The sequence below is a fragment of the Chiloscyllium punctatum genome, chromosome 5 (genome assembly GCF_047496795.1).
Source record: "Chiloscyllium punctatum isolate Juve2018m chromosome 5, sChiPun1.3, whole genome shotgun sequence".
NCBI classification, from domain to species: domain Eukaryota; kingdom Metazoa; phylum Chordata; class Chondrichthyes; order Orectolobiformes; family Hemiscylliidae; genus Chiloscyllium; species Chiloscyllium punctatum.
The window spans coordinates 140245610-140272312 of NC_092743.1; the positions used below are offsets into that span (position 1 = coordinate 140245610).

The window sequence follows — 26703 nt, forward strand, 5'->3', positions numbered from 1 at the left end:
CACTTTGGATTCATCAGCCATTTCAGGACCTATTTCAGGACTGGGTTCAAATCCTGCAGTGGCAGGTGGAATTTGAATTCAATAAAACAAAAATCTGGAAATAAGAGTCTGATGATGACTGTGAATCCATTGCTGATTGTTAAGAAAAATCCATCTGATTCTCTAATATTCTTTAGGGAAGGAAACTGCCATTGAACTGGAGCAGAGGTATCCTCAATTCAGAGAGATTATAATTGAGGAGCAGTACATCTGCAAGTATTTGAGGCATATCTGATGCACCCTTTCCAGTGGGATGGACCTAGGCATTGTCGGCTTCTTTTGGTGTTCCCCAGCTGGTACCTTCCTATTATCCTCTGCTGCAGACCATGTATCTGAGACCATGCATAGTTCCCTTTCCTGTATTCACCTAGTACTTCACATGGCTGCTTTCCTGAGGCACTGGCCAAGGATCAGAAGATATGTATTTCAAAACTCCATGTAACATTGAAGAATGTTTCATGAAAATGCATGTTAATTGCCCACTCAGCATGTCATAGACATCAGCAGTTCAAAAAGGCAGCTCACTACTTAAAGGGCAACTAGGGATGGGCAATAAATGCTGGCCCACCAAGCAATGCTCACATCCCACAAATGAATTTAATAGAAAATGATATCATAGACACAGCACTCTCTGAGCTTTCCTATCATTGATAAATGGACATGATAAAATTCTGGGTTTCAGGGATGAGCTAATTTTATTGCAATAATCCTTTCAGGTCACACAGAATTAAGCCAGCTGAGATATAAATGTGGAATCTTGACCTCATAAATAGAAATATGGAGTGGAAAAGCAGGAAGGTTCTGCAAAACCTTTATGAATCTCTGGTTAGGCTACAATTTGAGGGAATTGATCCAGTACTGGTTACTAAACTTTAGCAAGGATGAGCGGTTTCTTGAAAGGGTGCAGTCAGGTTTAAGAGAATTGTTCCTGTGATGATGGATTCTAGGTACAAGGTTAGATTGAAGAAGGAGAGACTGTTTCCCATAACCTTAGTTCCGAGGAGAAGAGTTGATAGAAGTGTAAAAGAGTACGGCAGGATAAGGTAGACAATGATAAGCACTTTGCATTAGATGGTTGCATAAGTGATACAGTTTAATGTTTTGACTAACAGATGAAAGGAAAAATGAAAAGAAAGCTTTATTATGCAGCAAGTAGTAATTATCTGAAATATTCTGCCTTTTGGGATGGTAGAAGCAGAGGTGAGTTGAGCGTGTGGTGGTGGAAAAGCATAGCAGGTCAGGCAGCATCCAAGGATCAGGAGAATTGGCATTTCAAGCATAAGCCCTTCATCAGGAATGCGTAATGATTGTAAAAGGAAATTAGATAACAACACTTGATGGAAATAATTATGCAGGACCATGGGGATTCAGTGAGATGAATAACACTGGTACAGAGAGGAACTTGCATAAACTTGAGGGGTTAAATGGCCTCCGTCTGTGACTCAAAGTAGCACAAGCAGTCTAACCGCAGCTACAAAGAAAAAAAAAATGAAAGCATTACATCACTAAGTGTAATATGAACAGATTTTTACTGCAAAAAAAAGGGATAAAAATATTAAGTATCTATTTTCTAGATTTACTTTCACCAAGATACACATGTATTTGTGGTGATGAACAAAAGAATGTAAAAACACAGTTCAAGTTACTGAAACCTTCCAGAAAAGGAAAACAAAAAAAAAATCAGCATCGTACATATTCTTTTAAACAGCTGGCTCAGTTTGATTGGGGAAGTAGACTAACAGGTTTGGCAGTAAATAAACAATGTGAAACAGTTAAAGAAGAAATTGAAAATGTTCAACTAAACACATTTTGTTGAAAAAGAATTGCTCCAACAAGGAAGACGCAGCTGTGGTTTACTAGGGAAGCATAGGGAGAGTAGATGAGGCAAGAACATTTAAAAGTTGTAGGAGCTTATACATATTAACAAGGAAGACAGCTAAAATGAGGCATTATTGGTAGACAGGAGATAGTAGGAGGAGGATAGTATTGCTGCTGAACAAATATTGTGGGTCTGTCCTCACAAACGAAGAGACAAATTATTCATCAGAAACAACAAGCTAATCAAAAGGCTAATGAGTGAGGAACATTTGTACTCATTACAAATGAGTACTCATTTTAATTACCTTCTGGGAAAAATAAAATCATACAAATGTGGAAGTGCATAACATAATTTTTTTTTAAAAAGTGGGATCTTTCATCAGATTAATTTCAGATTTTCAGGAGTCAACATTTTTCTTTCAATCCAGTAAGAAATACTCTATCGGTACATTATTAGAACACAATATTAAATGTGATGTCTACAACTTGTGGTAATCTCAAAGCTGGTGAATATTGCCTCCAGTAGGCTATTTTTTTTTGATGCAGCATTCATGATATTATCTTGCTTCACCTTGGGGCTCTGTTGGGTCAGTTGGCTGGGCAGCTGGTTTGTGGTGCCAACAGTGTAAGTTTAATTCCTGTGAAAGACTCTCCTTCTCAATCTCTCTCCTCACCTGAGGTTAAGTCACAACCAGCTTCCTCCCTCTTATGAGAGCGCAGTCCTATTGTCTGGTAAGACTATGGCAACTTTACATTAACCTTTATCATATTGCATAAAATAATAAACTGGGCATGAATATGGTGGTTTTAGAGAATCCAATAGACATTATTACAGCTATTGTGCAAAAACATTATATTTCCTCTAACAGATACATTTCACTCAGATAGAGAGCTCTGTTTCAAGTGATCTGGATTAGGATGTAGTTTGAAATCTTTAAAATAGAATAGCCTTTATTGTCAAATATACTCAGTGAGTATAGTGAAAAATTTATACATTACCAATTACAGTGCCAATTTAGATACAAAAGTACTTAGGCACATCATCTTTTAGATTAGATTAGATTACTTTACAGTGTGGAAACAGGCCCTTCGGCCCAACAAGTCCACACCGACCCGCCGAAGCGCAACCCACCCGTACCCCTACATTTACCCCTTACCTAACACTACGGGCAATTTAGCATGGCCAATTCACCCTAACCTGCACATCTTTGGACTGTGGGAGGAAACCGGAGCACCCGGAGGAAACCCACACAGACACGGGGAGAACGTGCAAACTGTTACAAGATTTGTTATAGAAATCAAATGTGCAGCCTTACAGAAAAAAGTTCAGTGCCACAGACCACGCTAGCACTTAGCTTCCAGTCCACACCGGGCCCTGGCTCCTCATTATACTCTGAAGTCACATGCTACGATGCATGATAACAGCATGAGCATGTCTCTTTAAAAGTACACTCACCTACTGATGATGACATAACACAAGTCCCCTGTTCCAAATGTTAACGGAAAGTAATTGTTACTGTTTTAAAAAATGTTTAAGGATGCTAGCACTCAGGGATGGCATGGTGGCTCAGTGGCTAGTACTACTACCTCACAGCACCAAGGACCTGGGTTCAATTCCAGCCTTGGGTGACTGCCGGTGTGGAGTTTGCACATTCTCTCATGTCTGTGTGGGTTTCCTCCCACAATCCAAAGATGTGCAGGTCAGGTGAATTGGCCATGCTAAATTGTCCATAATGTTAGGTGCATCATTCAGGGAAATGGGTCTGGCTGGGTTATTCTTTTGAGGGCCAAGTGTAGACTTGCTGGGCCAAACAGCCTGTTTCTATACTGTAGGGAATCTACTCTAACATATTATACGACACTAACTTAGATAGCTGGGTAATTAAATAGGAGCCTCGATACAAAACTGAGCTGATTATTCAATATATATGATCAAGTCAATGGTCAAATTTGACAAATGCAATTACTTGTATAAGAACTGCAACTTTAAACTTGCAAAATTTTGAATTATTCTAAAGTAGCAAGACTCTGCAGAAATTCCTGTTCAGGGAGAAGTATAAAATAAACTTGTGCGGTACAGTGGTACTGTCCCACCTGCTGTAGAGGTGTGTAGTAACATTTCTGAACAGGCTGACTAGAAAATAGCTAAGAAAAAATGCTTAGTGCAGTTGTAATAAAAGCAGAATTTGCTTAAGAGACTCAGCAGGTCTGGCAACTGTGTGTACAGCTTACAAGATGTGTTGCAGAAATTCACCAAAGATCCCGAGACAGTACTTTCCAAACCCATGATCACTCCCACCTAGAAGAACAAGGGCAGCAGATACATGACAACATGACCACCTGTCAGTTTTGTTCCAAGGCACTCACCATCATGGTTTGGAAATATGTCACTGTTCCTTCACTCTCACTGGGTCAAATCCTGGAATTCCCTCATGAACAGTATTGTGGATGTGCCTACAGCACATGGACTGCAGCAGTTCAAGAATGCAGCTCAGCACCACCACCTTGAGGGCAATGAAAAGTGGACAATTCATACTGCCAATTAGTGATGCCCACATTCCACAAATGAATATATATATATTTGAATAAAAAGTTGTGGAGTTAGAAACAGAGTTAACGTTTTGAGTCCAGCATGACTCTTCTTCAGAACACCTTTCTGGGCCAATGTATTTGAAACAATTTGAAATGTTCATTGAAGACAGTAAGAACTGCTGATGCTGGAAGCCAGAAGTTGATAAAACATTTAGTTGGAAAAACACAGCAGGTCAGACAGCATTGAAGGAGCAAGACTCTTCATCAGGACTGAGTCTATTGAATCGAGTGAAGAGTGTTCTGGTGTTCGAAGGTTTTCTGAAGAAGGTTCACAGAGTTAACATTTTGAGTCCACTGGCCTTGAGATGTTAATTCTGTTTCTCTCTCTCTCCTGAGATGCTGTTTGAGTTTCTAATAAATTTCGATTGTGTTCTATTTCTCCAGATTTTATTTTTGTTGTCGTTGTTCCCTGTGTTTCGGATTTCCAGCATCCCTTTGTTTGCACTTGGTGATGAAAAGTGTGTACATTTTGCGATTACCAAGCATCCTTCAAAAGATCCGCTTGAATAATATTCAGGGCGCTCTGCTCTTCTGCAATAGACAACAACAAAAATCAATGCCAACTGTGTACTCAGCAGAGTTGATAGCACGTTGTTAGGGCATGACTCATGAGAGGAGGTGGTTACCTCCATTGGAAGCTCCTGAGCCTCAGGGTAGACCCAGATCTCAGGGATGCCCACTCTGTTGTGCTTTCGAGTAACGTGGGAAACCGGGGGCGTCCATCCAATCAGCGCCCGTGTAACATTTCGTGAACCGGGAGGGGTCCAATAGCGAGAGGGGTTAGAAGCGACACCCGCTCTCCGATTGGTCGGTTCAATTTCTCGCGCTGGGACAGCCGTTTTGTTTAAAAAAAACAAAACCAACGGTTTCCCCTTCGACGTTCCCCGTGTGACCCCCCCGGGGGGTGGGGGACAATTGGCCTTACGGTGAGCCCGGGAAGGAGAAGGTGGTGGAGGAGGGGAGGACATCCTCCATTTTCCCTCCCTCCGTCTCTCACCGACTCCGAGGAGCCGGCCCCGGGGGCCATGGCGTCGTTTTAAAACAAAAGAGGCCGCGAGAGATGAGGGAAGGTTCTGGGGAAGAGGGAGCGAGTAGGAGCAGGAGGAGGAGAAGAAGGAGGAGGAGGAGGGTGAAGGGGAAGGCCTCAGTGTCCGGATCGCGCCCGTTCCTGCCACCGGTGTCTCGCCGATAACCGAGAGAGAGAGAGAGAGAGTTAGGGGGAGGGGAGAAAAACAACAACAACAACAACATCCTCAAAAACAAACAAATCCTGAGAGAAAATACTGACAGGGACTGTTTTGAGAAAAGGTTCCCGTTGACGCAGCGATGGGCCTGAGGGAGAGCGGTGGTGCCCGGGGCTCGGTGCCTCACATCGGCCGTAGTCTGTCTTCACTCGGAAACCTGGAGAGCTGAAGGTGGCCGGCCCCGGGACTCAGGGAGGGAGACACACGGGGGGGGGGGTGCTCCAGTACCGAGTCCCGTCTCTCTCCATGCGGCAGCGCTGACTGCTGACTTCTTTTTTCATTGTTGTGGGTTTTGTGTTTTTACTTTGGGAGGGGGGTGGGGGGGTCGTCGCTGCTGTTTTCTTTTGTTTCTCCCTCCGTCCGGTCCCCAAGTCCCTGACAACGGGGCCCTCCCCGTCCTTCCGTGCTCCGATGGCACTATGTTACCAGTACCAGCTCCCGGTGCTGCCTCTCGACAGGCCGGTGCCCAAACACGTCCTGAGCCGCAGAGGCGCCATCAGCTTCAGCTCCAGTTCGTCCTTGTTCGGCTGCGCTAATCCCAGGGTCCTGTCCCAGGTAAGAGCAGGCCGTCTCCACTTCTCCTCCTCCTCCTTCCCCTCTTCTGCTTCTCCTTCTTTTAGAGCCAGAGATTCTTTTCTTCTGCTCTTTTCTTCTCCTCCCTCCTTTTTCTCGTCTTCTTTTAGAGTCAGATTTTTCTTCTCATCTTTTCTCCTCATCTCTTCTTCTCGTCCTCCTCCTCCACCTCGCTCGCCCTCTCCCTCATCTCCCCCTCATCCTTCTTACCCACCCACCTTCTCCCAGCTCGTTGATCACTGCTGTGTTGAACTTGGTGTGTAATAATATAGCCTAAGTTTGAATCTAATATGTTTATGAAGTATTCTTGATATCATACCTTGCTGAGATTTTAGGATAGTCCATAACTTTTTCTTTGCTGCAGAATTTACGTAGGAGGTGTGACAACATCCAGACAGAGAGAAATAATTGATGTTATCAGATCTTTGACCTGAAACAACGTACTTAAGATGTTAAACACTCACTCTTGTGTTCCTCTTTGAAGATGCTGCCAGACCTGCTAAGTAATTCCTGTTTCTTCATTGAATTTCAGAATTCCATCAGCAGTGTTTGCTGTTGCAAATCTTTTCTTGCCTTGAATATGTTGATAACTGGATGTCTAAGAATGTATATTTTATATACATTATATAATGAAGTTCAATACTATTCTCAAATTGTTTTCCGGTATAAGTTTTTTTTTAAAGTTTACTTTTGATTTGTGGGAAGGACCAACATTTATTGCTTGGCTCTAATCATTCTGGGCCTGTGTGGCAAGGAAGAAATGATAATACATGAATCTTGGACTGTAAAATGGAGATTAGTATTTCCATGCCACACATGTCTTTTTATAGGCCTGATAAATGCTGTTTGAAAAGCTTTGGAACAGAGGACACAATTTAACCAAATTACACTAATGTTGGAGAGAATCGTTGTTTAAGCTGGTGACTGGATCAACTAAACAGCTTTCTAACAAACAAAGTTGGAGAAACTCAGCTACTTGGGCAGCATCTAGGAAGAGAGAAAAACCAAGCTTTTTAGGTTTCTTATTATGTTGCTGGTGTTGTACTCCTTTAAACAAAGAAATTGAGATGTGAACTGATTACTGTAGGATACTCAGCCTGCTCTAGTAGCGATTCGATTTTATTTCGCTGCTTCTGTTTTGTCTGTTTAATTTTGGGCACTCAATGTATTTGATGGGGACTTGATATTGGCATTGATATTGGATGTTAAAGCGAAGTGGCTATCTCATTGGGATGGTCATTTGGAGGGAACGGCCTACTGGTATTGTCACTGGACTGTTAATTCAGAGACCCAGCTCATGTTCTGGGGATTGAGATTCAAATCCCAAACCAATGTGTGATTTGAATTCAATAATAATCTTGAAATAAGAATTAATGCTGACCACAAATCCGATGTTGATTTTTCATGTTCACTAATGTCCTTGAGGGAAGGATACTGCCATCCTTACCTGGTCATAGTCAAAAAGATGTACAGTACAGAAACAGATCCTCCATGCCAACCTGATATCCAAAGCTAATCTAATCCCTTTTGCCAGCACTTGGCCCATGTCCCTCTAAACCCTTCCTAGTTGTATACCCATCCAAATGCTTTTAAATGTTGTAATTGGACCAGCCTCCTCCACTTCCTCTGGCAGCTTGTTCCATACACACACCACCCTCTGTGTGAAATAGTTGCCCCCTTAGGTCCCTTTTTGAAATCTTTTCCCTCTTACCTTAAACCAATGCCCTAGAGTTCTGAGCTCCCCCAACCCAGGGAAAAGACTTTGTCAGTTTCCCCCAAATCTATGCCTCTCATGATTTTATAAACCTTTTATATAGTCGCCCCTCAGCTTCCGATGCTCCAGGGAAAACAGCCCCAGCCTATTCAGCCTTTCCCTATAGCTCAAACTTTCCAATCTTGGCAACATCCTTGTAAATCTTTTCTGAACCCTTTCAAGTTTCACAACATTTTCCTGATAGGAGGGAGACCAGAATTACATACAGTATTCCAAAAGTGATCTAACCAATGACCTGTACAGCCACAACATGACCTCCCAACTCCTACCTTCCATGCTCTGATCAATAAAGGAAAGCATACTAAATATCTTTTTCTATCCTATCTATCTGTGATTCCACTTTCAAGGAACTATGAACCTGCACACCAAGGTCTCTCTTCAGCAACACTCCCCAGCACCTTAGCAAAGTGTATAAGTCCTACCCTGATTTGCCTTTCCAAAATGCAGTACCTCACATTTATCTAAATTAAACTGCATCTGTCACACCTCAGCCCATTGGTCCATCTGATCAAAATTCTGTTGTACTTTGAGGTAACATTCTTTACTGGCCACTACATCTCTTGGTCTGCCCCAATATGATTCCGATAATGTGGTTTACAATTAATTGCCCTTTGGGGAATTCAGGATGGGCATTAAATGCTGGCCTAGGTGGTGACCCCCATATCCTCTAATGAATTTTTAAAAAAGTTACAAAGTAGCCCATGTTGTCCAGGTTTTGCTGCATTCAAGAGTCGCTGAACTCCAAACTTGAATTTTGGCGATCGCTTTTCTACTTTCTAATTCAAAGGCACTTAGGTTTACTGCTGTTCGGTTGCTGCTGTCTCAGTTGAGATTAACAACTTCAGCATAAATTCAGCAATTTGTCACTCTCAGCACACTACATATCTCACGGAGTCAACACTTGTGTAAAGTACAAACTATTCAAAAACAATTTCTTTGACTATTATTAACTAACGGGTTGCAGCTTGTATTAGATTTAGCACTGACTGCAAAAACAAACATTTGCATATCATTTAAGTACAATTACTTAGTGTACTTAATCCTTTCTAGATCTTATGGGGTATAGTATTTGGTGAAAATGTGTTGCTGGAAAAGTGCAGCAGGTTAGGCAGAATCCAAGTGGTTCCTGAAGAAGGGCTCATGCCCGAAACGTCGATTCTCCTATTCCTTGGATGCTGCCTGACCTACTGTGCTTTTCCAGCAACACATTTTCAGCTCTGATCTCCAGCATCTGCAGTCCTCACTTTCTCCTATAGTATTTGGTGATTTTTATTCAAAAGTAGAATTATAATTTTCAACAGTCCACAATACAAATAGCATTAGTACTGATGTGGTTACTTAAAGTGATGAGAGATGTAGTTCTTGCCATTTTCCTTACAGGCATTTATTTCCAAACTACTCTCATTTAGTTGGTCTGAAGTGAACATGTGGAAAATAAACTGCATTGGTCACATGATAGGAAATGCATTTTGCAGTGTTTTTTTTGTAAAAGATAGCTACAGATGCCTTGCATGTCTTATATTTTGTATTATAATTGAGTGACTTGCCAATATTGTCTTTCAATTCTCCCAGGTGATATGGCAGGTAACTATTCATTTTAAATAACTTTATCCCTTCCATCAGTTTATTTCACATACTCACGTTGTTTCTAAACTTGCTTTTATTTTCCAGTGCTACTGGATAATTTTAACACTTTAATTTCTTCTTGGTTGCCTCCCCCCCCCCCCCCCCACAAAAAAAAGATTTTTCACCTCTCTTCTGAACAATATCATTCCCTCTGGGCATATTCAGCTTTATAGCACTCAAGATTCAGATATGCTGCTTTCACTTCTTCCTTGTTAGTCTCCCACACTCCCTTAGACAATTGTGTCCTGGTGCTGAGGCCCATGTTGCTTGCCTCACTTTGTTTCTCACATCTGTTTATGATGCCGAAACATAACCAGAAGTTACTAGAATAACTCAGCAGGTGTGTCAGGATCTGTGGAGATAAATCAGTTAATGCTTTAGGTCCAGTAACCCTTCATCAGAATGGGGTCATTAAACTGGACCCAAAATGCTTCCTCTTCAAAGATCTGCTAAGATTTTGCAGCAATTTCTGGTTTTGTTTCAGATTTCCAGCATCTGCAATTCTTTTGGGTTTTTGTGATGTTGGTTTTGTTTTATTTTTGTTCCTTCATGCATGTTGCCCTAGTTGTATGGAGGAATGATGCATACAGTAGATGTTTGATGTGTGGTGGTGATGGATTTCCAACAGTGCTCCTCCAGCCCATGTCCATGCTCTCACCATATTCTCTATCTACGCTCTCCATGCTCCTGCTCTTTTCACCCCTGCATTTACCAAGGATAGACAGACCCAACAAGGGTAAGAGGCATGTTCATCATTCTGACATTTTAAGTAAACTTGTTTCTAACAACAATATTAGAAATCATTTTACAAATGCAGACACTTTAATATTGGCAACTATGCAGAATTAGGTGCGATGAGGGTGACTGTCCTTTACATCAAGGCATATATTTGACTGTGTGTGATATAAGTGAGCCCTATTAGAATTGAAGACCATAACAAACGGGATCATATCTATACCTAGGACAAAGAAAGGTGGTTATGTTTGTTGGAAGTCAAATGCCTAGGCACCAGAAATTGGAACAAGGATTCCTCAGTGTAGTGTTCTAGGCTCAGTCGGTCAACTGAACTTGCCCCAGAATAAGGTAAAAAGTGAAATGTATTCAGTACCATTTGTAGTTGATAGATGTAAGTTTGGTTGCTGAGCTGGAAGGTTTATTCTCAGATGCTTCATCACCATACTAGGTAACATTATCAGTGAGCCTCCGGTGAAGCACTGGTGGTATGGCCTGCTTTTGATTATTTTTTTATTAGATTCCTTATAGTGTGGAAACAGGCCCTTCGGCCCAACAAGTCCGCACCGACCCGCCAAAGCGCAACCCACCCAGACCCATTCCCCTGCATTTACCCCTGCCCCTAACACTACGGGCAATTTAGCATGGCCAATTCACCTAACCTGCACGTTTTTTGGACTGTGGGAGGAAACCGGAGCACCCGGAGGAAACCCACGCAGACACGGAGAGAATGTGCAAACTCCACACAGACAGTCGCCTGAAGCGGGAATTGAACCCAGGTCTCTGGCGCTGTGAGGCAGCAGTGCTAACCACAGTGCCACCCTGATTTGCTGATTTTGTAGTGTAGATGTAGCAAGCCAATCAAGTCAACCTCCGGGTGCTCCGGTTTCCTCCCACAGCCCAAAGATGTGCAGGTCAGATGAATTGGCCATGCTAAATTGCCCATAGTGTTAGGCACATTAGTCAGAGGGAAATGGGTCTGGGTGAGTTACTCTTTGGAGGGTTGTGTGGATTTGTTGGGATGAAGGGCCTGTTTCCATACTGTAGGGCATCTAAAATATTGCAGCGAACATCAAGATTTAACTATATTCAGCTGTTTCATTAATAGCACCTTGCACAGAGGTAGGACTGTACCATTCATAATTCTTAAGATTATAAAAAATAGAAGCAGGAGTAAGCTATTGAATTTCTTGACTTTGTTCCCACGTTTCATTAAGATCATCTGGCACATATAAGATCAGGAGTGTACCAATTGATCAAATATTCCCGATAACCAAGAGATCCACATGAATATAAAAACACACATTAAGTATTAGAACTACAATATAGTGGCTATACACATCACTGTTAAACTTTACTTTCAGCATAAATCACAAATAATAATGCAACTTTGATTTACATAACATTTAACTGCAGAGCGCCTTCTCACTCGTACCCTCAACTGACTACTCAGATATTTGAAGAGAAATTGATTCAATTGAATCAACTGTTGTTATTTTGTGTGAACATTCGATTGAACAAGTATATTTACATGGAGGTAAACAAATTTTGTAATGATTATACAGAATAATCATCTTCATGATTTATTTTGAATTATATGATTTTTGTCAGTTTATCAAGAGTGCTGGTGTGTTATAGAGTCAGAGATGTACAGCATGGAAACAGACCCTTCGGTTCAACCCGTCCATGCCAACCAGATATCCCAACCCAATCTAGTCCCACCTGCCAGTACCCGGCCCATATCCCTCCAAACCCTTCCTATTCATATACCCATCCAAATGCCTCTTAAATGTTGTAATTGTACCAGCCTCCACCACAACCTCTGGCAGCTCATTCCAAACACATACCACCCTCTTTGTGAAAAAGTTGCCCCTGAGGTCTCTTTTATATCTTTCCCCTCTCGCCCTAAACCTATGCCCTCTAGTTCTGGACTCCCCGACCTCAGGGAAAAGACTTTGTCTATTTATCCTATCCATGCCCCTCAATTTTGTAAACCTCTATAAGGTCACCCCTCAGCCTCCGACGCTCCAGGGAAAACAGTCCCAGTCTGTTCAGCTTCTCCCTGTAGCTCAGATCCTCCAACCCTGGCAATATCCTTGTAAATCTTTTCTGAACTCTCTCAAGTTTCACAACATCTTTCCGATAGGAAGGAGACCAGAATTGCACGCAATATTCCAACAGTGGCCTAACCAATGTCCTGTACAGCCGCAACATGACCTCCCAACTCCTGTACTCAATACTCTGACCAATAAAGGAAAGCATACCAAAAACCGCCTTCACTATCCTATCCACCTGCGACTCCACTTTCAAGGAGCTATGAACCTGTACTCCAAGGTCTCTTTGTTCAGCAACACTCCCTCGGACCTTACCATTAAGTGTATAAGTCCTGGTAAGATTTGTTTTCTCAAAATGCAGCACCTCGCATTTATCTGAATTAAACTCCATCTGCCACTTCTCAGCCCATTGACCCATCTGGTCCAGATCCTGTTGTAATCTGAGGTAACCCTCTTCGCTGTCCACTACACCTCCAATTTTGGTGTCATCTGCAAACTTACTAACTGTACCTCTTATGCTCACATCCAAATCATTTATGTAAGCACCGATCCTTGTGACCCTCCACTGGTCACAGGTCTCCAGTCTGAAAAACAATCCTCCACAACCACCACCCTGTCTTCTACCTTTGAGCCAATTCTGTTTCCAACTGGCTAGTTTTCCCTGTATTCCATGAGATCTAACCTTGCTAATCAGTCTCCCATGGTGACCCTTGTCGAATGCCTTACTGAAGTCCATATAGATCACATCTACTGCTCTGCCCTCATCAATCTTCTTTGTTACTTCTTCAAATAAGTCAATCAATCAAGTTTGTGAGACAAGATTTCCCACGCACAAAGCCATGTTGACTATCCCGAATCAGTCCTTGCCTTTCCAAATACATGTATATCCTGTCCCTTGGGATTCCCTCCAACAATTTGCCTACCCTCCCCAGAGGTCAGGTTCACTGGACTATAGTTCCCTGGCTTGTCTTTACCGCCCTCCTTAAACAGTGTCACCATGTTTGCCAAGTCTTCCGGCACCTCACCTGTGACAATCGATGATACAAATATCTCAGCAAGAGGCCCAGGAATCACTTCTCTAGCTTTGCACAGAGTTCCTGGATATACCTGATCAGGTCCTGGGAATTTATCCACCTTTAACTGTTTCAAGACATCCAGTACTTCTTCCTCTGTAATCTGGACATTTTGCAAGATGTCACCATCAATTTCCCTACATTCTATATCTTCCATGTCCTTTTCCACAGTAAATACTGATGCAAAATATTCATTTAGTATCTCCCCCATTTTCTGTGTTTTGGCCTGATTTTATTTACGAAGAAAGAGATACTGAGCAGTCTCCTTAAACCAAATAAAGCAACCAGCTTATGAAGCCTGAGTTTTTTAAAATGTTCGAACAATAGAAGCAGCCTAACTGGGGTCAAGTCCTACAGAACCAATATTTTTAGTTTTAGCTTTCTGCAGTTGCTGGGGTCTTGAAGTTGGATGTGGAAATTCTTATTCCTCTCTGTCTCTGTTACATCTAAAATCTGGGGTTCTCTTCCTGCTGCTAGAATTGCATGTGAGAGAATCCATTTTACTGAATTTGCCTTTGCCAATGGTGTGTTTATGGGCTGTTACTATATTGGAGCAGTTAATTAATAATATCTATTATTATTTTGTTAAGCATTTTGATAGTTACAATTAAGCCAATTCTTTTATTTTAATTTTATCTCTATTTTAACTATACAGTAAAAATAAAGTTGAATAATTTGACCAATCACATTGCATCTGGAACACCATGCCTTACACTTGCATTTAAAATAAGAAAACGTTAGGTTGTAGGCTATATTAATATATTTTGAGGGGGTTTGGTCTGGTCTGTAACAGCAGATGCATGAAGATATTTCTGATAGTGAGGGAGTCCAGAATTAGAGGTCACAGTCTGAGGATATGGGGTAAACCATTTAGGTCTGAGATGAGAAGAAATATTTTTCACCAGAGAGTGGAAAGGCTGCAATCCATTACTACACAAAACAGCTGAGACCAAAACATTGTGTGATTTCAAGGAGGAGTGGGAATTGTTATGAAAATGTGGGTGTACTGTACCTTTAAGAGATTTAAAAGCTACTAGAACTACCTGACAGCACAGTGTTCTGAAAAAGATATAATGTAACATTAAGTTGAACAACTCTATTAACTGGTTGCCTGGAGACTAACAAATTTGAATTCCGCCAATAGTTTAAATTATACCCCCCAAAAATAGCAAATTCCGATTAAATTTGAATTGTGTATATTGATAATCTTTAAAAGCCAGTGACACAATCTGATGTTTTGGGGTTATAAGGCTGGGGAAAATTGAACAGTTGAGAGGAGAACTGCTTGCCCAGCAGCTGCAAGTTGTATTTATAAAAAAACATAGCCTTTCCCATAAAAATTTTAAATACCTGCCCAGAGAATAGCTGTCTTAAAGATACCTTTATCAATCAGTAACCTGTAAGCAGAATCCCCAAGAAGAAGCGAAGAAGACTGGAATACAGAGAAGAACCGAAAGCTGCCTGGCTTTGAGATAAGAAATTTTGTTTTGTAAATTTTAATGGGGAGTTTTATTGGACTAGTATTATAGAAGGGGAGGTAAAAGGTAGGTTAGAGGAAGGAGTTGTAAATAGTTGTTAGTTAATTATTCTCTCTTATACTTTAAGAAATAAGTTTGTTAATTTTTACTCTAAATAGTTTTTGACCTCTCGAATTTTCACAGGTTACTACACGGGATAAATCTTTTCTGTGTTAGGGGCTTTAAATTAGTAGAGGGCTTTACCCAGTGTCGTAACAGAATTAAAATGAAGGGCTAAAGGTATGAGAGGAAATGGTAGGGTGGGAAGGTGGGAATAGGCTATTGAGTTGGATGATGAGCCATGATCATACTGAATGATGGAGCAGGCTGGAAGGGATAAATGACTTACTTCTATTTTCTGTGTTTCTGTATCCAGATCGCTCTCTTGAAGATAACATTGTACCATTTATTGATATGAGTTTTGAATGAAACTGTCAGAATTTAGTCATTCTTGAGGCCTTTTTGCTTAAATACTCAAAGTGAAGGCAACTGGAGAGGAGGAACTTGTATTTATATCCTCTCCCTATCAATGACTCCACTTCTAAATGATTGCTTACCCATGTCATTCTAATAAAGAATTTGTAGTTTTTTTGAATTATGACAAAGTGTCAGTCAAAGTATTTGTTGAGCGCACGGATGCTTGCTTTCCTGCTAAAAATTCATTACTTGTATAAATTTAATTAACATATTGATCATTTTCACAGTGGGCTTTATAATCATTTTTTGTTTGAAAGGTCGTGTGGAGTGAATAGAGCTTCAGTGGCCCAGTTTGCCATGTAATGCCTCACGAATTAGACTTTTAAGTATTGATTATTGTGCATGTAAATCATAATTTCTTGGTGTGCTCATTCTTTTTTCGCATGGTTGGTCTGAGGAATTTCAATGCATGAGCAACTGGACCATTTTATCTGACATAGTTCTATCACTGTCAAAATATGAAACTAAAAATGAATCTTAAAACAAAAATTTAGGTATTTAAAATTTTTATGGGAAAGGCTATGACTTTTTTATAAATATAGTTAATTATTACAAAACTTATCTGGCTGTTTTCTTTCTAATTTATTAATGCTGAATGTTACATTAAATTAATCTGATACCACATCTTTGTTTGACTTTTGATTTAAATTTTTAATAATTGGTCAAATAATGGCTTAGTTTATGGCATCAAAGAGTCCTAGCAATATAAACACAATGAGAGTCACAGGGAATACTCTCCACTTAAGTCATACCTGACACAGAGGAAGATGGTTGTGGTTCTTGAGGTCAATCATCTCTGATCCAGGATATTGCTGCAGAAGTTACTCAGAATAGTAATTTTATCCTCCTCACCTAGATACAGATTTTTCTCTCCAGCCTGGTCAGAGATTTCATTACAAGCCAGTGGCGCAAATTCCTCTGACTTAAACCCAGATTCCTGGCTCAGAGGTTGGGACACTGCCACTGTGCCGTAAGAAACTGGGGTTATTTGGGGTAGAGTACTAGGTGTAATTATTTTCAGCTGTTTCATAAGTGGCTTGTCATTCCTCAAAAGGTGTTGACTGATGACTGCATGATGTTCAGCACCATTAAGTCATTACTGATGCAGTCTTGTGACCATTTAAAGCAAGACCCGGACAACAGCTTGAGTTGATGAGCAGCAAATATCATTCATGTTGCATGAATGCCAGGCAATGATCACTTTGAGCAAATGTAACAATTTCTGATGCTCGTTAGCATTATGTCTGTTAAATTACAGTTGACATTCTGGTGGGGAGGATTATCATTGATCAGGAACTGAATTGGACCAGTCATATAATCATGATAAATATGTAGAATGCTCTGAGAAAACAAACAGGAAATAACATCACCAACCAAGGAAACCTAAGCACACAAATAGAAAGTGGGTTATAACACCAGTGCTTCACCGGAGGCTCACTGGTGATGAAACATCTGAAAATGAACCTTCCAGCTCAGCAAGCAAACTTGCATTCATAAGAGCAGTTCAGAGGTTAGGAATTCTTGAGTAACTAGAGTTCTAATTCACAAGAGCCTCTCCCTTTCTACAGGGCACAATCAGGAGTGTGATGGAATACTCTCCATTTATCTCACTAAGTGCCGTTCTAACAACAGTCAAGAAGCCCGACACCATCATTTGATCAACATCCCAGCCACTTCCTTAAATCTACACTCTCTTCTTCACCAACTCACGGTGGCAATATTGTAGACCAGTTACCTACCAAAACCTGTTTTACCTGCATTGCCGTAGTCTCTAGGGGTATGATTCAGAAGCTGGAAATTGGAGTGAATCTAGTCAATCTTTGTCTGGCGTGGTCATGATGGACCGAATGGCAAATGCTGCCGAAATAGGAAGCACTACCACTTGAGGTGTCCCTCCAAGCTGTACCTCATTGTGTCTTGCATTGCTGTGGTTCAAAAGGTCAACTCATCAGCCCCTTCTGTAGGGAACATAAGGGCAGGCAATAAATACTGGCCCAGCCAACATTTGGTGAATTAATTTGTTTGTTTATGCATCAAAAATTATTAAAAGTGCTGAACAACTTTTCATCCTTCAAACTGTTGCAAGGGCACACAATTAAGGTTATCCTGGTATTAAATTGAAGAGTTGAAAAGCTAGGTACTTTCAACCCTAAACCAAAGTTAGTTACCAACAAAGTGTAATTATATTTAAATAACTAACTGTAAACCTTAGACATTAAGTCAAAAGGTGCTTTAAATTGTTGCATTTCAAGTTTGGTCCAAGGAAAAACAATGGAAAGCAACTCAACAGAACTTGATTTGAGTTCAGCTGGTTGTCCACATTTGAACCAAACCTGTGATCAGCTTCCAACTTAATTGGCTCTGTGAGTCACTGAGCTGGTTACTGATGAATAAGTGCTTGATAGCACCATCTGAGATTTCATCCATCATTTTACTGATTGTGAGCAGACTGATAAGGTAGTAATTGATTGGGTTAGATTCATTCTACTTTTGTGGACTGGACATAACAGAGCAATTTTCGACGTTGTCAGGTACTTAATATATAGTGGCACTGGAGCAGTTTCATTCTGGGCAAAGCTAATTCTAAAGCATAAATCTGCAGTAATATTATTGCAATGTTGTCAGGGGCCATAGTCTTTTACAGTATCCAGTGCCTTTAGCAATTTCTTGATATTATATAGAATGAATTAAATTGGCTCCCGGCAGGCCTTTGTGCTGTGTTCTATAGACCATTCTTATGCTGTTAATCAGCTACATGTAACTCATCAGAAAGATAGACCTGTGAATATTTCTTTCTGCATGCTGATAGCAGTTATGCAAAACAATGGTCTATTAGTTACAAGTATAAGTGGTAAAATGGGATTATGTACAGTTAATTTTACACATAAGTCATCAGTAGTTGGAGGGAGACAGGCAGAAATTATGTCTGCACTTGTTTCAAGCTTGCTAACTTTATTATTTGGGTCTTCTAACTATATGGTCCTAGCCCAAATTAAATAACCTAATGTACATCAAAGTTATGACTATCGTTTGGAAGTGAGTGCCATACTCTCTTTCAATCATTTTATTAATGAAAACAACTTCAGGTCAAGCTGCAAATCCTGGAATAATTCTAGGAGGTTTTATTTGCAGTGCATCAATGGGTTTTTGTAACTAAAATGCTCTGAATGGCATAAGTATTCAAAATGTGTTTTTACGAGATAAAGGTAGTTTTTCTTTAAGCAAAGACTAGCTCTGAAAGTGGATATTCACGGAAGCTGTGAAGTCCATGATACATTGGACCAAATGACCTGCATTTGCTCCTTCAGATTACAACAGGATCTGGACCTGATGAGCCAATGGGCTGAGAAGTGGCAGATGGAGTTTAATTCAGATAAATGCGAGTGTTGCATTTTGGGAAAGCAAAGCTTAGCAGGACTTATACACTTAATGGTAAGGTCCTAGGGAGTGTTGTTTAACAAAGAGACCTTGGAGTGCAGGTTCATAGCTCCTTGAAAGTGGAGTCACAGGTAGATAGAATAGTAAAGAAGACGTTTGGTATGCTTTCCTTTATTGGTCAGAGTATTGAGTACAGGAGTTGGGAGGTCATGTTGCGGCTGTACAGGACATTGGTTAGGCCGCTGTTGGAATATTGCGTATACTTCTGGTCTCCTTCCTATCAGAAAGATGTTGTGAAACTTGAAAGGGTTCAGAAAAGATTTACAAGGATGTTGCCATGGTTGAAGGATTTGAGCTACAGGGAGAGGCTGAACAGGCTGGGGCTATTTTCCCTGGAGCGTTGGAGGCTGAGGGGTGACCTTATAGAGGTTTACAAAATTGAGGGGCATGGATAGGATAAATAGACAAAATCTTTTCCCTGGGATCGGGGAGTCCAGAACTAGAGGGGGTAGGTTTAGGGTGAGAGGGGAAAGATATAAAAGAGACCTAAGGGGCAACTTATTAACGCAGAGGGTGGTACGTGTATGGAATGAGCTGCCAGAGGGTGTGGTGGAGGCTGGTACAATTACAACATTTAAGAGGCATTTGGATGGGTATATGAATAGGAAGGGTTTGGAGGGATATGGGCCGGGTGCTGGCAGGTGGGACTAGATTGGGTTGGGATATCTGGTTGGCATGGACGGGTTGAACCGAAGGGTCTGTTTCCATGCTGTACATCTCTATGACTCTATGAATCTGCATTCAATGAAATAAAGGCTGATCTGATAATCCTCACTCCACTTTCCTACCTTGTTCTCAAAACCCTTGATTCGTTAACTAAATTAAAATTGTGTTGTTTGTCTCGTATATGAATATACTGAATAGCTCAGCCTGGACAGCCTTCTGCAGTAAAATATTCCACAGGTTGACTGTCCTATGTGAAAGTGCAGCAGGTCAGGCAGCATCCAAGGAGCAGGAGAATCGACGTTTCGGGCATTAGCCCTTCTTCAGGAATCTGAAGAAGGGCTCATGCCTGAAACGTCGATTCTCCGGCTCCTTGGATGCTGCCTGACCTGCTGCGCTTTTCCAGCAACACATTTTCAGCTCTGATCTCCAGCATCTGCAGTCCTCACTTTCTCCTGTCCTATGAGAAAAACAGCCTCCTAATCTCCATTGGGTGACCCTTTACCGTGAGATTTTGCTCTGATCCTAGAATCTCTCATAAGGGAAAACAACTTCCTCTATCTACTTTGTCAAGTTTCCCAATAATTTTTTAGATGTTTCATAAAAGTTTCCTTTTATTGTTCTAAATTCCAATGTGTATAAACTTTACTTATTCAGCTTCTATTTGTAAGAAACTCCCTGCATACCTGGAATCAATGTAATGATCCTTTGGACTGCCTCTGATGCCAGTATATTTTGCCTTCAATAAGAGTGTCAAAACTATTCACAATATTCCTGGTGTGGTCTGACTAGTGCCTTGTTTACTTTAGCATTTTTAGACTCCATCCCCTTTCAAATAAGGGCTAACATTCTACTTTCTGTCTCTATCATTTGCTGACTTTGTATGCCTTTGTAATTTGATTCACATACTCAGAACCCCGAAATCCCTCTGTGTTGTAGCTTTCTGCAATCTCTCTCCATTTGAGTAATATTCAGCTCTTATTATTCACTTTTGCAGGAAGAATATGTCACACATTCCCACATTACATTTCGCCTCCTAATATTTTGCCCACTCTCTCCATCTGTCTATACTGTATAACTCTATAGACTTTCTATGGTCCTCAGTACTTTTACAGCACATTCCTCATATAGCATGGAAACAGACCGTTTAACATGTCCGTCCCAACCAGATGTCCTAAATTAATCTGGACTTGAGTTCCCAAATTTTTCCTTTTAACATTAATTTTCTTAATGTCTTCACTCTCTTTAGCACCTTGGTTGTGGTCTATTTCAGGCATGAAAATTCTGTATTCCCCTGTGAAGATAATATTTGATCAGTGCCTCTGCCATTTCCTCATTCCCACGATAAATCTCTACTTTTAAGGGACCAATATTGACTTCAGCTACTCTCTCCTTTTTTCTTTACCTATAAATAATATCTTTTTTTTGTTTGGCTAGTTTACTTGTATTCACTACTTAGCGATTCTTTGCTAATTTTTAAAAGGCTCCCAATCTACTTTTTTCTTTACTGCAAAGTTTTTTGTAACCTAATACTATGCTTAACTTTTTGAGTGAGCTGTGGAAGGTGTTTATTGCTTAGTATTTGTTTATCAGTGAAATATATTTTTGTTGAACATTTTGGTTCTTTAAATGTTTCCCCTGTTTGTTTATAGTCATGCATTTAGATTGTTTGCCCAATTAAGCATGTCCAGTTCTCTTCTTATGTCCATACAGTTGGCTTAAAGTTTAAGATTGTGTATGTCACTTTCATTTAACATGAAATGTGAAGGTGTTCATGGAACCCCTACAGTGTGGAAACAGGCCGTTTGGTCCACAAGTCCACACCGATCCTCCAAAGAGCATCATCCTCTCCTACCTTATCCCTGTAACCCCACATTCCCATGGCTAATCCACTTAACCTAGACAGCTTTGGACTGTGGGAGCAAAGCAGAGCACCTGGAGGAAGCCCACACAAATGCAAGGAAATGGGCAAATTCAACACAGACATCACCTGAGGATGGAATTGAACTTGGCTCCCTGGTGTTGTGAGGCAGCAGTGCAAGCTACTGAGCCACCATGATCACTATTTTTCAATTTTTGAAAAAAAGTTATAATTAGTTATGACATTAGTTATAACTAATGAAGTTCTTGCTTCATTAAATAGCAGCTTTGGCAGGATACAAGTGCTATTGGACATAAGACCTCAAATTGTCCACCACCGTTGTTTTGCCTTTTGAATCTGTTAACTGTTTGGCCCAGGCTAACACCTCAATGACCTAGTCAACGAGGTCAACCTGGTTTCAGTCACTACAGAAGTGCAGCATTTACTTTCTTTTTCTCCTCTCCACTTGGAGAGTGCTTCCATTAAGGCAATGAGACTTGAAGAGTGATGCATTCAGATGAACAAGTTACCCCCATTCTTAGCAATTAGTAACAAGCTCTTTCTACTATCAAGGTCAATGCTGTCTTTTTCAAGGAGAGGTTTAAAGTGTCTTGAAATGTTTACTCCCCTGGCGTGTTGGACTTTTGAGTGTTCAGATAATAGCAAATGGTTGAAGATGGTTTCTCTAACCATTCGGGACAGTGACCAGTCCATCGAAGATGATTTTGCAGAAATGTTACCAGGATGTTTGTTAGTAGACCTACCTGAAAGAAACCCACTTAGATTTGTAAGATGGTAGTACCCCATAAACTGGTTTTGCCTGGTTCAACTGTCAAGTCCTGTGGAGAATCAATAACAGCACAGTGCTATGATCTTGTGAACCCTGTACTCAAGATTCTGCAGAAATGCTTGTTGAAAGTGCTTGTTGAAAACCTTTGTTGGGGAAAAGGTATCTTTGGGCAGCAGCATCTGTTGCTGAATTGTCCGCTTCAAGATATCCATGATTCACCTCAACTGAAGAGGAAACTAGAAGCAAAGCTTCATTTGTTTTATGGAGAAAGCAGAGTCAATGTTTCGGGTCCAGTGAAGGGTCCTACACACTCCTACTTATAAACACAATCCCACATGGGTGTAATTTTAAAGATTTGTCATACGAACAATTTCTGTACTTATGGCTACATTCTATTATTTTCCAACTTACACACACATCCACTTACGAATGGACTCTGGAACAGAGTCACAACCCAGGAACTGCCTGTAGCCCACTTGATTGGCACTCCATTTGCCACCTTCAACATTCATTCTCTCCAATCAGTGGCAGCAGTCTATTATCTACAAAATGCACTGCAACAACTTGTGCAGGCTCCTTTGAAAGTATTGTCTAAACCTGTGATGACTTCTGTTACTGAGAATGACAAGGGCAGTAGATACATGAGAACAAAAATCACCTGCATATTTTCCTCCAAGCCACACATTATTCTGAGATGAAAATAGTTGCCGTTCATTTAGTCAAGATGGATCTAATCCTTGGAGCTCCCTTCCTAACGCAAATCGGATATATGACAGTGTTCAAGAAGATAGCTAACCACCACCTTCTCCAGAGCAATAAAGCAACTCCGATGGGGGGATAAATACTGGTAGAACCAGCGACTGTTCTCATTGCATGAATTTTTAAAATTAGCCTCGTTGAGCTCATACCACTAGGGTGAAACTGGTATAAATATCCAGTATCCAGATATTAAAGTTGTAGTCCTTGCTAACCTGAATAAAAAATCCTCTTCTCAAACCAAGTATGTTGATACCAGTTATATTGTTCCCACACCACCTTGTTTGAGGTCAACACAAACTAACGATCAAACTTGGGATGCTTCTGGTCAGTTAAGTACTGTATTTATTGTTGAAAGAAGGAGTAGAACTGTTTGAAGTTTTTTAAATATACTAGCATGAAGCTTGCATTGAGTAACTGTATGGCAAACCCATTTGCTGAAATAATATGCTGCAGGCTCAATATCCTGACAAAACTGCAACAAAAGCTTAAAATTGACCCTGAAACCTTGAATTTTTAAATTGAGTTTAAAACTATATTGGGTTACTCTGTTCAGATTCACACAGATGGTTGAGTTCCCCAATATGTGAAGAACACATTTTCAGAGGCTTTTATGGTGGTTTTTTTTTAAAAAAGGAGATGTGTTTAGCAATGCCGTTATTCTTTTGTAGTTATTATTCAGGCTTTTTTTTTGTTTTTTTTTTATTTTGATGAATTCACTTCAGACTAGATTGTATCATTTTAACAAGAGGTAGAATGAAGCCAAGATATTCTTTTATTAGTATTTTGATTTAAGATTGTGTGCCTTTGGTTTGGTAAATGCCATTCTGCTGCAGGATTTGAGCAGTGTAAATGGAGAATTCTGTCTCGTTATTGGACTGATAATTTTCATAACAGTAAATCAATGGCTTGATTCTGAACAGGGGGAATGAGATGTGAGGTGGAATGCAAAAGACCAGCTAAATCAGTGGGACCATAGGCCAGTGGTGAGAGGTAACAGCAATTATTAGTGCTACGTGCACCATCTGAATGGTTGTATAATTCAGAAATATATTTATTGGCATCTTAGCAATGGACATAATGAGAGAGGAAGCAAATAGATTTCAATATTGCCGTGTGTTTATTCCTTATTGTATGTGAGGGCATGTTCACCACCTTGTCTGGTAACTGGAAGATTCACCACCCTCAACTGTTGTTCCATTTGGATGTGTTTCACACCGTTCTGGCAACAGTTCAGAGTGATTTTTCCAGAAGGTGCCCTCAACGCAAAACATTTAATTGGTACCCGTTTCACTCCTGTCTTAATCAGGGAGCCCATTGCACTCATCTTCCAAGATTTAGAACATAGAACGTAGAAAAATACAGTGCAGTACAGGCCCTTTGGCCCTCGATGTTGCGCCGATCCAAGCCCACCTAACCTACACTAGCCCACTATCCTCCATATACCTATCCAATGCCCGTTTAAATGCCCATAAAGAGGGAGAGTCCACCACTGCTACCGGCAGGGCATTCCATGAACTCACAACTCGCTGAGTAAAGAATCTACCCCTAACATCTGTCCTATACCTACCATCCCTTAATTTAATGCTATGCCCCCTTGTAATAGCTGACTCCATACGTGGAAAAAGGTTCTCATGGTCAACCCTATCTAAACCCCTAATCATCTTGTATACCTCTATCAAGTCACCCCAAAACCTTCTTTTCTCCAATGAAAACAGCCCCAAGTGCCCTCAGCCTTTCCTCATACGATCTTCCCACCATACCAGGCAACATCCTGGTAAACCTCGTCTGCACCCGTTCCAGTGCCTACACATCCTTTCTATAGTATGGCGACCAAAACTGCACACAATACTCCAGATGCGGCTGCACCAGAGTCTTCTACAACTGCAACATGACCTCAGGACTCCGGAACTCAATTCCTCTACCAATAAAAGCCAGTACGCCATATGCCGCCTTCACCGCACTATTTACCTGGGTGGCAACTTTCAGAGATCTGTGTACATGGACACCAAGATCCCTCTGCTCATCCACACCATTAGCCCAGTACCCCATCTTTTTGTTACTCATACCAAAGTGAATCACCTCACACTTACCCACATTGAACTCCATTTGCCACCTTTCTGCCCAGCTCTGCAGCATATCTATATCCCGCTATAACCTGACACATCCTTCCTCACTGTCAACAACTCCATCGACTTTCGTATCATCCGCAAACTTGCTCACCCAACCTTCTAGCCCCTTCTCCAGGTCATTTATAAAAATGACAAACAGCAATGGTCCCAAAACAGATCCTTGCGGAACACCGCTAGTAACTACACTCCAAGATGAACCTTTACCATCAACTACTACCCTCTGTCTTCTTCCAGCCAGCCAATTCCTAATCCAAACCTCCAACTCACCCTCAATGCCATACCTCCGTATTTTGTTGCAGTAGCCTACCATGGGGAACCTTGTCAAACGCCTTACTAAACTCCATATACACCATATCTACCGCTTTACCCTCATCCACCTCCTTAGTCACCTTCTCAAAGAATTCAATAAGGTTTGTGAGGCACGATCTGCCCTTCACAAAACCATGCTGACTATCCTTGATCACGTTATTCCTATCCAGATGTGCATAAATCCTATCCCTTACAATTCTCTCTAAGAATTTGCCCACAACAGAAGTGAGGCTCACTGGCCTATAGTTACTAGGGTTATCCCTACTCCCCTTGAACAAGAGAACCACATTTGCTATCCTCCAGTCTTCTGGCACTATTCCTGTAGACAACGAGGACATAAAGATCGAGGACATAAAAATCAAGGCCAATGGCTCTGCAATCTCCTCCCTTGCTTCCCAGAGAATCCTAGGATAAATGCCATCAGGCCCAGGGGACTTATCTATTTTCACCCTTTCCAGAATTTCCAACACCTCTTCCCTACATACCTCAAAGCCATCCATTCTAATTAATTGTGACTCAGTATTCACATTGGCAACAATGTCCTGTTCCCGAGTGAATAGTGACGAAAAGTATTCATTCAGTGTCTCCCAATCTCTTCAGCCTCCACAAGCAACTTCCCACTACTATCCTTGACTGGACCTATTCCTACCCTAGTCATTCTTTTATTCCTGACATACCTATTGAAAGCCTTTGGGTTTTCCCTAATCCTACCAACTAAGGACTTTTCATGTCCCCTCCTTGCTGCTCTTAGCTCTCTCTTCAGATCCTTCCTGGCTACCTTATAACTCTCAATCGCCCCAATTGAACCTTCACGCCTCATCTTTACATAGGCCGCCCTCTTCCCTTTAACAAGGGATTCCAATTCCTTACTAAACCACGGCTCCCTCACACGACCCTTTCCTCCCTGCCTGACAGGTACATACTTATCAAGGACACTCAATAGTTGCTCCTTGAACAAGCTCCACATATCAATTGCGCCCTTGCCTTGAAGCCTACTTTTCCAAGCCACACATCCTAAGTCGTGCCTCACCGCATCATAATTTCCCTGCCCCCAGCTATAACTCTTGCCCTGCAGTGCACACTTATCCCTCTCCATCAGTAGAGTAGAAGTCACCGAATTGTGGTCACTGTCCCCAAAGTGCTCACCTACCTCCAATTCTAACACCTGGCCTGGTTCGTTACCCAGAACCAAATCCAGTATGACCTCACCTCTTGTTAAATTCCTTTTTTATTTT

The 26703-nt window shown here is 41.1% G+C and overlaps 1 protein-coding gene across 3 annotated transcripts in view; it reads left to right on the top strand.

Moving 5' to 3' along the window:
* Positions 1–6095: 6095 nt before the first annotated feature.
* Positions 6096–26703, top strand: part of pde7a (phosphodiesterase 7A) — a 150465-nt gene continuing 129857 nt past the window's right edge. Inside the window, exon 1 of one of the 3 annotated variants that reach the window (XM_072571523.1) lies at positions 6096–6248. In XM_072571523.1, the coding sequence (XP_072427624.1) occupies positions 6105–6248 (144 nt within the window). In that variant the 5' untranslated portion in view covers positions 6096–6104. The remainder of the gene's footprint in view (positions 6249–26703) is intronic. The other 2 variants (XM_072571524.1, XM_072571527.1) reach the window with 2 other exon arrangements.